At 36.6% G+C, this 15,657-nt stretch overlaps 1 protein-coding gene across 1 annotated transcript in view; it reads left to right on the forward strand.

The window, feature by feature from the left end:
* The window catches only part of FOXJ3 (forkhead box J3), a 167,534-nt gene that overhangs the window by 51,253 nt on the left and 100,624 nt on the right, over positions 1-15,657 (forward strand). The window contains exon 4 of the mRNA XM_044667985.1: positions 6,043-6,367. Within this exon, the coding sequence (XP_044523920.1) occupies positions 6,043-6,367 (325 nt within the window). The remainder of the gene's footprint in view (positions 1-6,042; positions 6,368-15,657) is intronic.

Consider the following 15,657-nt stretch of genomic DNA (forward strand, 5'->3'; position numbering starts at 1 on the left):
GGTGGAAGGTAGGGGTTAAAAAAATTATGTATTAAAAAATTACTATAAATAATAGCTATAGAAAGGAGTTAAAGGAAGAAGTTTTTGAAGGGGTAAATTAAGGTCTGGAATAATTGGGATACCAGAGGAACCTAGATTGAATAAGGAGTTGTTGAGTTTTTTTGATCAAAGAAATGGCTTGATTAAAGCAGTGTTTATATAAAATTTGTATGGCACCAATATGTTGGATAGATTAGAGTGGTGGTTCCCAAACTTTTTTGTCCTACAGCTCCCTTTCCAGAAAAAATATTACTTAGTGCCCCCTGTCACATACTAACACCACCCCCTTACAGTTATTCACTGCCCCCAAATGCACCTGTGGCCATCACTACCCTCCTGGATCGCTGCAGCGTCCACCAGGGGGCGGTGGCACCCACTTTGGGAATCACTGGATTAGAGAGGATGTTACTGTAGTGATATGAAGTGATGAGACCTAGCATTTAACATTTCCTCAAGTTAAGAAAGAGCCTATCTTGCTTTCTATATTTTTTTTACCCATCAGATCTTTCCTACATTTTTTTGTAGTCCACTGGAAAGGTTTTTTCTAAACGTTACCAGTGACTTTTTGTTTGGTTAAATAGGATTTTTTCTTTTCGAAAAACCTTCCCCATTTGATACTTTGAAAGCTGTAAGATTTCTGTCCTTTCTACTACCATTCGTTAATATAAACATAGGTGCATATATATATAAACACATATACATAAATACATATATTTCCCTATCTCAATTAAAATGAACATTTCATGAAAATGGAAAAACCTGAGTCTGCTCCTCTACCATCATTAATGATAAATAACCACTTTGGTCATATATCTATTTCCTACAGTACTCAGACACAAATTCTGAATGATAAATTAAATTTTTTATTTTATATATCAGTACTTCAAAATGCCTTAAAAAAAAAACCCAAACCCTTAACCTTCCATCTTAGAATCAATACTAAATATTTGTTCCAGGGCAGAAGAGCAGTAAGGACCAAGCAATTGGGGATAAGTGACTTGTCCTGGGTCACACATCTAGGAAATGTCTGAGGCCAGATTTGAACCCAGGACCTCTTCCCTAGACTTGACTCTCTGTCTACTGAGTCAGCTAGCTATTTGGTTTCTTGAGTGGTAGGGAGACTTTGTTCAGTGATACATATCCTTTTCCCTCCATACTTAAGACAGATGGTCTTAATGAGTTGAACACACTTTCTTCCCATTTCCCTCTCACTCCAGTCTTCACATTGCTTAGTTATTATCCTATTAGCCTTCATGAACTTAGGCAAGTGCTTGAACAACAAAAGCATTGTCTTTTGTCAGGCTAGAATTCAAAAGCTTTTCCAGTTTGGTTAGACCTGTTAGAGCCTGCTTTCTGTTTGCACAACTTGTGAGAACCTAGAGTCATTTATTTCCACTTCAGGAATATGTTTTACTTTGATACTGTGAACCGATCCTTGTGGGTGCAATCCAGAAGTGCATGGTGTAGTTTGTCCATACTTTTTCATCTTGTATAATTCTTGCCTATCTTCTATAAATTATACACAGGGTGTCCATTCAACATACTATGAATCTTCTACATTTCTTCTTGACATTACAATGGATTTCAGTCGCACATGTGAGCTGTCCATCTTTATAGTTTCATTTTAAAGTCTTTGGAAACTAGTGTTTTGTGATTTGTAGCCATATGGGTGTTGAAAAGATAGGCTTTTGTTTCAGGAAATATGGGATTATCAAAAGCACTCTGCAGTATCTCAGACAGTATAGCCTACTTTTATCCTGCTCAGTTCTGCACGTGCTCATATTGCATTAGCAATGTCTGTTCAAGATGTATCTATTGATTAACTTTGAGTTATTTGTACATGAGTACACCTTAGTCTGGACAATAGGTAGTCTTCATATACTTGTTTTTCCCATGTGGAAATATAGGCCAGACTTTTTTTTTGGGGGGTGGGGGATAGATTATATATCTCATTTAGGAGAATCTGCAATATTGTAAAACTTGATAGTGAAAGGAATTAGAATTTAAGGATTTGACTAAATATATTATTAGAATTCTAAGATAACACTGTGGTCTCTGATTTAAAAATATTATAGCTCAAGTCAAATTGACTTTTGAGGGCCAGATATGGCTCTTTCTGCAGGAGCCATGAAGTAAATTTTTTTTCAGGTGCTGTTACAGGAGTGCTCACTGTTATAGGAGTGAGCAATGTGAGCACTGTATGGCTCTCACGAAATTACATTTTAAAAAATGTGGCATTTATGGCTCTCATGGCCAAAAAGGTTGCCGAACCCTGCCCTAAATGTTGCTCCGGTCCCCAGCTCAATTCAGGAAGGACTCGGTGGTGATTTAAACAAGGGTTCAATCCAGGTGGTCTCCTCCAAGAAGGGGAGACCTCTCTGGAATTAATCTCTCAAGAAACCAGGAAAGGAGGTCAGCTTCTCACTCACCCAAGCTGAAGCTCCAAAGGAGAGGATCCAGGAGCAGTCTTACCAGAAGCAGTCAGAGTCCCAGGTCAAAGTCCCAAGTTGTAGTTCCAAACCAAAAATTAAGGCTGAAGACCCCCTTGGACAGGAACTCAGGACTTTTAGAGTCCTTTTCCCACGACCCTTCCTCCACTTTATGGGAGCCAATTGCAGTCTTTAAAGTTGCTTAGCACTGCCCAGGTTTGGTCAGTTGCTTCTGGAGTTGATACCCACTTTTAGCAAGTGGCTTGCTGACATCCCCTACTTAGCGTTAAGTAGGAGTGGTTTCAGTTTTTGTTGATTAATTTAAAAATAGGCAAGGGGAGAGTTAATCCTATCTTCACAATCTCCCCTGTGATTTTTTTGGGAGGCCAGTCTCCCCAATGAATTATTTAACATAACCAGCTTTTACCTCTAAAGATCTTCTAGCTACAAGTGGGGGCAGTCCCCTTTGGCATAAGAGTTTACATTCAGAATAAATGTGTTCAGCCCTCTTCAGTTCATTCTGAATCTTCTGATGCAGTGGAGGTTTCTTTATGGCACTTTCTCCACACAGTTCTTTTTCTAGATTCAAGGAGTTAGGGAGCTTCTTTTCCCAAAAATTCTCTTTTTAATAAAATTTTAAATCTTGGATTTTTGAAAATTGCACAAATAGAATTGGCACAGTATCTGCTGCAAACAAAGTATTTGGAGAGTCTCTTGGCCTATTGAGAAACTTTATCATTTGTACTCTATGTAACTTGGCATATAACTTTGACAAGCATACATCTTCCCTTTTTTATGCATCACGTAATATTTATAGTCAAAGGATTATTGAATGTAATTGACTGTTTCTTTTCTTAGGGAATGAGGTATAGTTTTGATATATGCTTGAGAGATACTTTAGTGAGGTAGAACCTTTAAAGGAAAATTTTACTTTGAACTAAATGCTTTTCTAATCAACAGTTGTATTTTCTATATATCTTTTAGGTAGTTGTATAACTATAAATATTTGGTCTTTTTCATTCTCTTTGTTAAAGGATGCCCTTGATACATGTGTGGATTATTCTCCTAAAGTTTTAGAGATGGAAAATTAGGTTATCAGTTGGTAGTTTTATATTTTTTTAGTTCTTTTTTTTTTTTTTTGGCAGTAATTTTGGAATGTTGGGGCTATTCTTCCTTTTTTTCAAATACCTTTTTTTTCTTTCTTGCCCTTCTGTCTTAGAATCAATATGAAGTATCAATTCCAAGGCAGAAGAGTGGGAAGGGCTAAGCAATTGAGGTTAAAATTGTTGAGTTACATAGCTAGAAGGTATCTGATGTCAAATTTGAACTCAGGTCCTCCCAACTGCAGGCTTGGTGCTCTGTCCACTAAGTCACCTAGCTACCCTTCTTTCTTACAGATATCTTGAGAACTGATTCTTTAACATCCTCAAAATTAGGTGCTTTCAGTTCAGACTCCCTTTTGTATATATAGCCTATTTCCGCTGTTTATTTTCTTTAATGCCAATTTATTTTATATTTGTTTAAATAGTTGTGGCTGTAGGGCCTAGATTTAACTTTCCTTTATCTAATATTTCCTTCTTTACTTTCTTTTATTGTCCTTCCTCTTCCCACTTTAGCATTTTTTTTTAACTTTTACCTTACATCTTAGAATTAATACTGTATATTGGTTCCAAGGCGGATGAGTGGTAAGGCAACGAAGGTTAAGTGACTTGCCCAGCGTCACAGCTGGGAAGTATCAGGGACCACATTTGAACTCAGGATCTCCTGTCTCTAGATCTGACTCTCAATCCCCTGATCCACCTAGCTGCCCCCTACTTTCAGCGCTTTTGACATAGATTTAGAGTTAGAAGGGAGCTTAAAGGACATCTAGACCAATTTCTTCACCTTATAGATGAGAGAACTGAATGGAGACTAAGAGAGGCTAAGTGACTTGGTTAATGTCAAACAGATACTAATTTGACAGTCAGGATTTGATCCTTGGTGTTCTCATGTGAAAGCCAGTGCTCTTTGCTGCTTCATGTTGCTTTTCAGTATGTCTGAGAAAATACTTATATCATTGTTTTCTTTTTGTCTTTAATCCTTTTCTGGCATCAGATGTAACACTTGTAGATTAGATTCTCTTCTTCCCTCCCTCTCTCCCCTTCTGTTTTAAAACTGATACTAATTACTGGTTCCAAGATAGAAGAGAGACAATTGAGATTAAGTGACTTGTGCAGGGTCGCACAGCTAGGAAATGTTTGAGGCCAGATTTTAACCCAGGTCCTCTTGGCTCTCTTATCTGCTTAGTCACCTAGCTCCATCAAGATATGGCATTTCAATCCTAAGATATCCTAGTATAAAGACAGGTCAAGTTATCCTATCTTTGTTCCTAGTTCTCCTTGGAGGTTTTTTTTTACTTTTTTATATATCAGAGTTTATTGAATGGTTTTTTACTGTCTTCATCCTCCTTCCCTGATACAAGTATATGGATTTGAAAACTATAGTTTTTGGTGAATTCTACAGTCTAGCTGATTGAACATTTGACTCTAATTATGGCTTGATGTAGTCCAGCCAATAAATCCTGGTTTCCTTGCTATCTATGTATGTTTAATCTTTCTGCGGCTTGTTCTGTGATATCCTGATATCCCCCCCTCCCCCCCAGGGTTTTGGAAGGAATTATTGTCTGTCTTTTTCCCCTTTGTCTTATTCACTAGTGTTTCCATATCTGTATAACTCCTTTCTGCTGAATGCCAAGGCTGACTGGCCTCCTTTGCTTTTCTTGTATAAACTATTTTGTAGAAGGACCTGCTTCCTACTGAGTTTACTCTGTTGTTCACTCATTTCAGTAGTATCTGTCTTTTTGACCACATTTGGGGTTTTCTTGGCAAAGATATTATGGTGGTTTGCCATTTCCTTCTCCAGCTCTTTTTTATAGATGTGGAAACTAAGGCAAACAGGGTAAAGTGACTTGCCCAGGGTTTTACAAATAGTATCTGAGGCAAGATTTGAACCCAGTTCCTCTTGATTCCAGACTTAGAATTCTAACTGCCCACAATCTACTCCATGTTATAATTTCTTGTATCTCTCCCTCACTACTACTATTCTCTTTGCTCTGCCACCTTACTTCCTTTGTGACTTGTAATTTCTGCTACTTTGTCAACACCAGAAGTATTTGAAAAGCAGTGTCATAGGGCACATTTATAGTATACAAGGTTTTAAAAGATTTTATAGGGCTTATTATAAAGTAATTGTTAAATGAGCTTTGCAGATTGAGGGACATGACCATCCTATTTAAAGGCAAAGGCCATCTTTTAGGTAATCTGGCATCATAAGTCATCTTAGCTTTCATACTATGATATTTCAACAGAAAATTTGTTCTTGTATTTTGGAGAGGAAAAAAAAATTAAGAGAAAAAAAGATTGGAAATGTTGAGCCCTTAAATATTTGGTTTGGTCATTAACATACTCAATCTTTTTCCTCCAGATTTAACTCAGGCTTTCCCTCACTTTGGAACTCCTAGATTTGTGAATATTGGATTTTTTGAGAAGCAGGGGTTCTTTCCTTGATATTGACTAAGGAGTCTATTTGCCTTCAGGATGACATCTGAACTGGAGAGCAGCCTCACATCTATGGACTGGTTACCACAGCTCACCATGAGGGCAGCCATCCAAAAATCTGATGCTACACAAAATGTACATGGAACAGGTATTTCAAAGAAGAATGCACTTCTGGACCCAAATACAACACTGGACCAGGAGGAGGTTCAGCAGCACAAAGACGGGAAACCACCATATAGTTATGCCAGCCTCATAACATTTGCCATTAATAGCTCACCCAAAAAGAAAATGACTCTCAGTGAGATTTATCAGTGGATTTGTGATAACTTCCCATATTATAGAGAAGCTGGCAGTGGTTGGAAGGTAAGATCATTTACATTTAAAACATTTTTACTTTTATAATGTATAGTAATATATCACATTGACTTTCTGAATTCCAGTTAAAATGTTTTTTGACTAGAATAAGACTAGAATAAATTAGAATATATTTAGGCCATGAGGTCATTTTAAATATAGAATAGAAGAAACTCAATAATGCTATTCAGATGGCTAACAATAATAAAATATAAAAATAGTTCTTTCAGGATTAATATGGCATAGGTTGAGTAATAGCAGAGAGGTACCTATATCTCACTTAAAATAGCTGTCTTAGAAACATTCCAGGTAAGTTTACATTCAAGTTGTATAGGTAAAAACTCATTGCAATTAATTCTAATGTTATTATCATTCCTAAACCAAAATTAGTTCCACTTACATGAATAGACTATTTTTAATGTGAAAATTTGGTTGCAGAAGCCCCACCCCCCAACCCAATGTCTTTACCTTTGTTAGACTATGAGGAAAAGTGAAAAGTTGGTCCTAGTTAACTGTTTCTTGTGCCCATGTTTCTATCCCCTCCCTCTTTTCTTTGGAGCTTCCACTTAAATTATACCTTCTCTCTCTTATCTTTTTTTCCTAGCTTCTTTACTTCTGCTTACAAATATGCCTGATCTTTCCTATCCATTAAAAAAACAACAACCCACCATCAAGGACCTTCATTTGATCTAGCTATTCTCTAAACCAGTGATGGGCAAACTATTCCTCATGGGCCAGATCCAGGCTGTAGTTTTCCCATCACTGTCTTAAGCAATTCCCTAATCACTTGCCCCCACATCCAGATGTAGTGATTAGGGAATTGCTTAAGGCAGTGATAGGCAAACTATGGCTTGGATCTGGCCCTTGGGGCATAGTTTGCCCATCACTGCATATCCCATTTGTTTCCATGAATCTGAATAAACCTGGAATGCATTCCCTTTATATCTTTGATTCCTGGGATACTTAAATTCCATCAACAGCTCTGATGTCACCCTTTATACTCAAATTATTAATTTGTTGATTATATATTTCTCCCCATCCCACCATCTCAGGAAGTAGCAGGTGCTTAATTTTTCTTTAAATTTCTAGTAACTAGCCCAGTGACTTTCACATGGTGGAAGATTATTTTTTAGACTTAGTAGATTTTTTTTTTTAATTTTAAACCCTTTGACTTCTGTGTATTGACTTATAGGTGGAAGATTGGTAAGGGTGGGCAATGGGGGTCAAGTGACTTGCCCAGGGTCACACAGCTGGGAAGTGTCTGAGGCCCGATTTGAACCTAGGACCTCCCGTCTCCAGGCCTGGCTCTCAATCCACTGAGCTACCCCGCTGCCCCCTAGACTTAGTAGATTTTTAATGAATATTTATCAATAACACATCTTATATAACATTCTCTGTCCACAGAATAATCATTTTTTCTGAAGAAACAATTATCCATTTCAGACCAGTAACATTTATTAAGTGCCTACTATGTGCCAGGCACTATGCTAAGCTCTGGAGATACAATTAATAAAAAGAAAGACAGTCCCTGCCTTTAAGGAATTTATAATCTAAAGGGAAAGACAGCACGCAGAAGGAGGTATTTATCTTGGTGGAGCTGAAACAAGGTAGAGCAGCAAATGCAAAATGGAATAAGCTGAAACCAATTTCTGCTCTCTGTAAAGGAAGGCATTGGGAGGAGTTATGTTACATGCTAGAGAAGAAAGTTGAGCTCTTTGTAACTTAATGTTCTGTCACCAAGTAATTCATTTCAGCCATTGTTTTTTCTGTGAATAAGCATGTACTTTATCTCCTTACTCCTCACTGGAAAAAAAAGGAAAACCAAGCCTTTGTAACAAATTTGCATAATCAAATAAAACAGATTCCCTTATTCATACCTTCAAATGTCTCATTCTGCATATGTAGTCTATTAGCTCTCTTTCAGAAGGAGGGTAGTATGTTTCAACATCAGGCCTCTGGAGCCATGGATGATTATTGTGTCAGTTCAGATTTATTAAGTCTTAAAATTGTTTTGTGTTGAAATTATATTATAAATTGTTTTCTTGCTTTTACTTATTTAATTTCTTCATCAGTTGCTAGGTTTCTCTTAAATGATCCCTTTCATCATTTCTTATAGCACAATAGTATTCTTCAATAAGTATTTATTAAGCATCCTATGTTGCATACCTAGTCTACATAAACTCAAAAAGCTGCACTGAATTATACTTTTATTCTTGTCAAAAGTTTAGCATGTTTTATTAAAGGCATGGCTAATGAACATCTAGGGAAAGGAAGATATGATCACAAGGAGGAAGTATGGCTTCATCATCCATAGGTTGTGTCAGATGAACATTTATTTCTTTTTTTTAAAATTAGCTACTAGGAGCAGCTAGGTGGCTTAGTGGATTGAGAGCCAGGCCTGGATTCAAATGTGGCCCCAGACACAATCTTCCCTGGGCAGGTCACTTAACCCTCATTGCCTAGTCCTTACCACTCTTCTGCTTTGTAACCAATACATAGTATTGATTCTAAGATGGAAGGTAAGGATTTAAAAAAAAAATAGCTATAAGATATCAGAGAAATTTTAGAAATATAGTTTACCAAGACTAGTAAAGTGCTTTCCAGAGTCTAGCTTCTTCTTGTGAAAAATGATGGAGATATGTGGTTTGAATGATATTGTAGTTTGGTGGATTTAGCATTTCACTGAATGACTAGCTGGTTTTGGGAAATAGTTGTTAGTGCTTCCATGTCGTCTTTGGAAGAGGTCTCCAGTGGATTGGCCCAGGAATTTGTGCTTGATTGTTTAATATTTTCATCAACAATTTCAATAAATTTATAGATGGCATGTTTATCAAAATGTCAAATGACACCAATCTTTGAGGGATCACTCGCGCACTGGGTGAAAAGAGTCAAAATTCAAGAAAGATTAAACTAGAACAATGGGATATATAATGAACTGAAATTTAATAGAATTAATGATTTTTAAATGTCAACTTCAGAGTTCGAGGAGACATCACTAGATTGCAGTTTGAAAAAGATCTAGGAGTTTTAGCAGATTTCAAAAGCTCCATGTGAACCAACAATATGTGATGACATTTAGGAAAGTTGAAGGAATTCTATTCTGCACTTATTAATAAGAGAAACAGTATCCATCACTAAGAAGGTTATAGTTTCATTGTACTCTGCCCTGGTCAGAGCATATGTAGAGTTTTGTGTATAGTTCTACTTACCACATTTTAGAAAGGTAATTGAGAAGCAAGGGAGTCTCTGTAGGAGGTCATCCAGTATGGTTAAAGGCCTTAAGTTTCTGCCATGAATATTGATTGAAGTAATGGAAGTTATTTATTTAGTCTGAGTCCTAAGAAAAGAATATAATACCTGTGTTCATGTTTGAAGGAGTGTTAGTTCAAACAGGGGTTAGAGTTGCTTTGCTTATTCCTAAAGTAGGAAATCAGAAGAAATGACTGGAGATTGAAAAGAAGATAAAGGCTTGTTAAAAGGAAAACCTTCATAATTATTAAAATTATCCAAATGGGGGAATGAATTGCCTCAGGAAGATGTGAAAAGGATTCTTTTGCCAGTATATATTATACTAAATGGCAAATGAGTTCCCATCCCTAAGATGCTATCATTCATAAATGAAGTACCATAACAAATAAAAAGCCACTCAAGAACTTGGACAAGAGAAAAGCAGCATTGGAGGTTTAGTAATTATACCCTTATTTGCCTATCTCAGAATGCCATTTTTCCTCCTTGTTTCCCTGAATCTACTCTTCCCTCCTTCATTTCTACAAGGCTGCTAAGTTCATATTCATAAAGTATGGTCATGGTCTGCTGAAAAAGTTTCAATGACTTCTTGTTTCTTTTAGATAAAAAAGATATTCCTATTTTACATTTAAAATCCGTCACACTTTGTAACTAACTTGTCTTTTCCATCTGATTACACATTACTTCCCCTTTTGTACCCTAGACTCAAGCCTAACCAACTTATTTGCTGTTCCATATTCTGTCTCTTTGTCTTTATATAGACTGTCCTCCATGCCTTGCATGTTTTTCCTCCTTATATATCTCCCCTTATGGGGAATTACATAATTCCCCATACATTAGGAATTTGAGCCTGTGAGTAGAAATTGTCTTGCTTTTCTAGTTGTATTCCTAATGCCTAGGATAGTGGTTTGCACATAGCAAGAGTTTAGTAAATGATTTTCCATTTCATTTGAATCTTTTTTTTTTTTTTTGTAAAATCTTTTGTCTAATTTGCAATGGTTACTCTGGGCTCTATATCTGTATGTATAAAAATGTTCCTTAGAAAGAACTTTTGGTGCAAGATGAAGTCCTGGCAACCATTGAATTAAATTGAATAAACATTAAGTGCCTACTGTAAGCAATGCATTGAACTAGGATTTGGGAACAAAATCACAAGTGACAGGCCCTGCTCTTAGGAGTTTTACCTTCTATTCAAGGATATAATATACATATAACTGTAGTACAAGAAAAATTAAGGGAATAGAGAACATTTGCAACTGCTAAAGATAAAGACAGTCTTCTTTGAAAATGTGATGCTTGAGCAGGCTTGAATGAAGACAAGAATTCTGGATGGGAAGATTGGGATGGGAGTGTGTGTGTGAAAGAGAAACAACGTATACATGTGGATATACATTTATATATCTCCTAATACATTGGGATAGTTTGTGAAAATGCACAGAGGTGGAATGCTGATGCTAGGGAAGAAGAACAGACTAGTTTGACTGGAACAGTAGATTTCAGGAAGAGAAGTAATAAGAAATAGGCTGCTGTGATAAGTTTTGCCAGTTTGTAGAAACCTGATGGGCTGAGACATTCGTATTTTATCCTTTGGCATTGTAGAGCCATTAATAGATTTTACATAGAGAAATGACAGCAAATATTTGTCAAATAGTATCTACTTTGTTTTAGACATTGTACTAAGCACTGGGATACATAGAAAAAGAAAAGCCATGCCTAATAGACTACTGTATGTATACAAGGTACATATAGGATTCAGAGGGAAGGCACTAGCAAGTGATGAGGAAAAGCCTCTTGCAGAGGGTGAGTTTTAAATTAAGTTTTGAAGGAACTCTGGGAAGCTAGGAGGCAGAGGTAAGGAAGGAGAACATTCTAGGTTTAAGGGATAGCCAGTGCAAAGGCATAGAATCAGGAAATGGAAAATAGAGGAGACAGTGTGTGAGGAATAGCAAGAAGACCTCTGTTGCTGGTCTTTGGAATGTGTACATGGAGAGGAGGAAAAAGCAAAGAGAGGAAAGATTGGGAGGAGAGAAGTTGTGACTTTAATGCCAGAGAGAAAATTGGAGGTAATAGGAAGCCACTAGAGTTCATTGAGTGAGAGGATGGTGTAAAATGGTCAGATCTCTGCTTTAGGAAGATTTAATAGAGGCTTGACCAACCAGAAGGCTATATAGTGGAGGTTAGAAATGTCGTCTAGGTCACAGTTGTGTGAGTGGAGAGAACGGGAGGTCATTTAGGGAAATGTTGTAAAAGTAGAAATGATAGTATTTGGTATCAGATTGGATATATGGAATGAGTGATAGTGAGTAATTGGGGATGACATCAAGGTTGTGCGCCTGGGTGAAGATAAAAAAAATCGCTTTCACATTTTAAATTAAGGGATTATTGTAACTTTGGAGAAGGCCGTTGCAGTTGAGTGGTAGGATTAGAAACTAGATTTTAAGGAATTGAAACATGAGTAGGTGATAGGAAAGTAGAACCAATGAGTGTTAACAATTCCTTTTAAGACATTGGCCATTAAAGGAGAATAGCTAACATTTTTATAGAACTTTCAGGGCTGTAAAGTGAGATAGAAATATAATGATTGGTCTAAATATAATAGATATAGATGTAGATTCTATATTTGTTTCTATGCAAAGATATATAATTATGGCTACACTTGTAAAATCTCATGTATGTTCCTTCTGCTAGACCTGTGAGATAGTTATTATACTTATCTCCATTTTATAGAGGAGTAACCACACATTGAAAGGTTAAGTGAATTGGCCAGGGTCACACAACTAGTAAGTGTTGAGATATTCAAACCCAGATCTTGAAGTCCATTAATCTAGCCACTGTGCTTTGCTATTTGCCAGTAGTTAATAGATTGAATTAGGCTTGTTTATAGCCAAGTAAAAAAACATAGAGACAGAAGGAGGATCAAAGCTACATGATGAATCAGGGTTGGCCTTTGCAGTTAGAAAACTAATTTTATTAGAAAGAGAAGTGAAGTAGGAGAAAGTGAAGCTGTTGAAGGTTGTGAAGAGGGAGTTCTTGATGCTTGACTTTTTTCTCAGGAAAGGTTAGGAAGGTTTGTGTGGAAAGGATTGAGGCTTGAGAAACATGATTTGGAACATCTGCTGAGGGGCTAGGAGAACCTAAAACTAAGATTTAAGTTTTGTTATGCAACAATGAGGATTCAGTTGCGATTAAATAATAGGAATTTGTAGTGGACCTTTGCAACACTGGGGCAGCTAGTAATCCAGTGGATACAGTGTTGGACTGGTGTCAAGGAAGACTCATCTTCCTGAGTTCAAATCTAGTCCTAGATACTTCCTACTTGTGTGACCCTGGACAAGTCACTGACACTCATTTGCCTCATTTTCCTCATCTGTAAAATAAGCTGGAAAAGGAAATGGCAAACTATTCTAGTAGCCAAGAAAGCTCCAAATGAGATCACGAAGAGTTGAACACCACTGAAAATGACTGAATTTGCAGCACAGTTGTATTTCTCTCTCCTTTTATGTTCAGCAATTTTGGAGCTTAAATGGAGGAGACAGGGTAGGAGTTAAGACAGTGATACAGTGTGAGTAGCTGGACTCTGGACTAAGACCAAAGAAAGGAAAGACCTCTTTCTTTCCCGTTTTCTTACATCCACTGATTTCTACTCACTTTATAATCCAGACACACTAGCCTACTTGCAGTTCTTCATATATAATGCTTCCCTAATGCCTGTAATGCTTTCCCTCCCAACCATTTACTATTAAATCTCTGGATTCCTTTAAGATTCTCATTGTCACCTCTGCTAGGAGGCTTTTCCTAATTCTTCCCTCTGTTAGTAGTACCTTTTTAGCCTTAAAAGGTTATATTTTCTTTAATTTGTATTTGCTTTTCATACCTTGATTTAAACATGTTATTTCTTTCATTCAAATGTAAGTTCTTTAATGATAAGGACTATTTTTGCTTTGGGCACACAACTGCTGCTTAATAAATGTTTGTGGATTGATTAGTTCTCTTCTAATGTTCATTACCCCTTGAAGCTACATTCAATTTTTATTTTCACTTTTCCCCTTCAAGATATTTTTTCCTTTTTGAAAAATTTCTTAACTTTTAACACCAAAAAAAGAGAATTTCCATACACATAACAGCATATAGAGGGTTCCATATGAAACCATTTCACACTGCTTGCTTTTAAAAATGTGTGTAGAATAAATTCTACACATTATTTTAAAAACTATCCTGCTGGTTTGTTCCTTCTGGATTTCCTTTTGTTATTTTCTGTGCATTTAAAAAAAGTTATTTTAGTGGTCTTGTTTTTTTGTATCACTCTGACCCTTCCTAAAGTAACCTAACTTTCTTCATTAAAAAATAATAAGAGAAAGCGAGTGGGGAACTTGTTAAAAAATTAGCAAGCATAATCAATCCAAGTTAATTACCAAATTAAAAAAAAGGTCTCCTGTACTTTCTATAAATGACTTTGTCAGAAGAAAGTAGGTTGCTTCATAATCAGTCCTCTAGAGGCATGTCCAATCATTGCCTTGATCAGAGTTATTGAAGTCTAACAGAGCTGTTTTTATCATACATTGTTATCTTTGTATAAATAGTTCTTATAATGCTTACATTTCAATCTGTGTCAAGTTATGCTACTCAGTATTCTTTGAAATTGTCTCCTTTATCATTTCTCATAACACAGTATATTATATTCACATGCTACATTTTGTTTGACCAATCCCTCATTGTCTAAGAGACAATCTATAATTGTCTTATGTGTCTCTGCTTCTGTCTGAATTTTCTTGTTTTTTTTTTTTTTAAACATGCATTCAAGAAACATTTTAGTTTTAGATTCAAGTTCTTTTCTCTTTTTACTTTTACTCTTTCCTTCAGGATCAAGAAGATTGTTTTATTTGTAGCTATTCCCTCTCAGTGCCATTCAGCCAACTCTTTTCCTATATCCACTTGTTTCCCTGTTGAACTCATTAATGTATTTCTATACTGAACTGTGTGTGTGTGTGTGTGTGTGTGTGTGTGTGTGTGTGTGTGTGTGTGTGTGTGTTTTCAATCCTCTCTTTTGTTTCAATTAATACTGAGACTCATCTGATGCCTCACCTCCTATCCCTTCCTCTGTGCTGGTATATTTCCTTTCTCATGAATCCCACTTATGTGAAATATCAAGTTCCATTCTAATCCTAACCTGTGGATTCAGTTGCCATCTCTGTGCATATGATCCTTAGGTCTCTTTATTTAGCTCTTACCTTTTTCTTGACCTCCAGGCATTGGGAACCATATGTCCTCTATAGACACCTTAAACTCAAACATGTTTTCAGACTTTACAAATATAATCAAATTCAGAAGTTCAATATAGTGGTCATAAGACTCTAGATGATAGTTCATGTAGGAAAGATATTTTAGTGGACTTCATGCTTAACATGAGTCAAAAATATGGTATCCAAAGAAATCTAATAAGATCTTGGATTAGGTTGAAAACCTTAGTGTCCAGGATTTGCAAGGTGATTTTCTTGTTGTATTTTTTATCAGACTGCTTTTGGAGTATTGTCTTTGGTTCCCATCCTGCATTTTAAGAAGGGTGTTAATAAACTGGAGAATGTTGAGAGAAGACTGTGATTATGAAGAACTTTGGTGTCATGCTGGGGCAAATTTTTCTTGGAGAAGTGATTTAGGGGGAAAATGGAATTTGTAGAGAGGCAAGTGAGTCAGCCTATCAAAAATGTAAGGTACTCTGATGGAGATAGAAAAGATAGCATCTGCCAGGTAGGTCAGACTATTGCTACCATCTCTATCTCCATTTCCCTTCAGACTCTGAGGAAAATTGCCTAGAATCTGAGCCCAAGAGCCTTGGGAGTAGCAGTGCTTCCCAAGCTTTTGGTCCTGCCTCCATCCTAGGTCCTGAAGCTGCCATTGAGGAGAACAGTCACTGTGCAAAAAAAGCCTACCCTCTCCTTTCACTTATAGCAACTACTCAGCCAACTGTTTTTAGTTGACAGGTAAGAGTGGTAGCAATCTTCACACTACCAGTCATATTTCCACCTCGCTCCCATAGCTATTATCCTGAGAAGTAG

The sequence above is a fragment of the Gracilinanus agilis genome, chromosome 3 (assembly GCF_016433145.1).
Source record: "Gracilinanus agilis isolate LMUSP501 chromosome 3, AgileGrace, whole genome shotgun sequence".
NCBI classification, from domain to species: Eukaryota; Metazoa; Chordata; class Mammalia; order Didelphimorphia; family Didelphidae; genus Gracilinanus; species Gracilinanus agilis.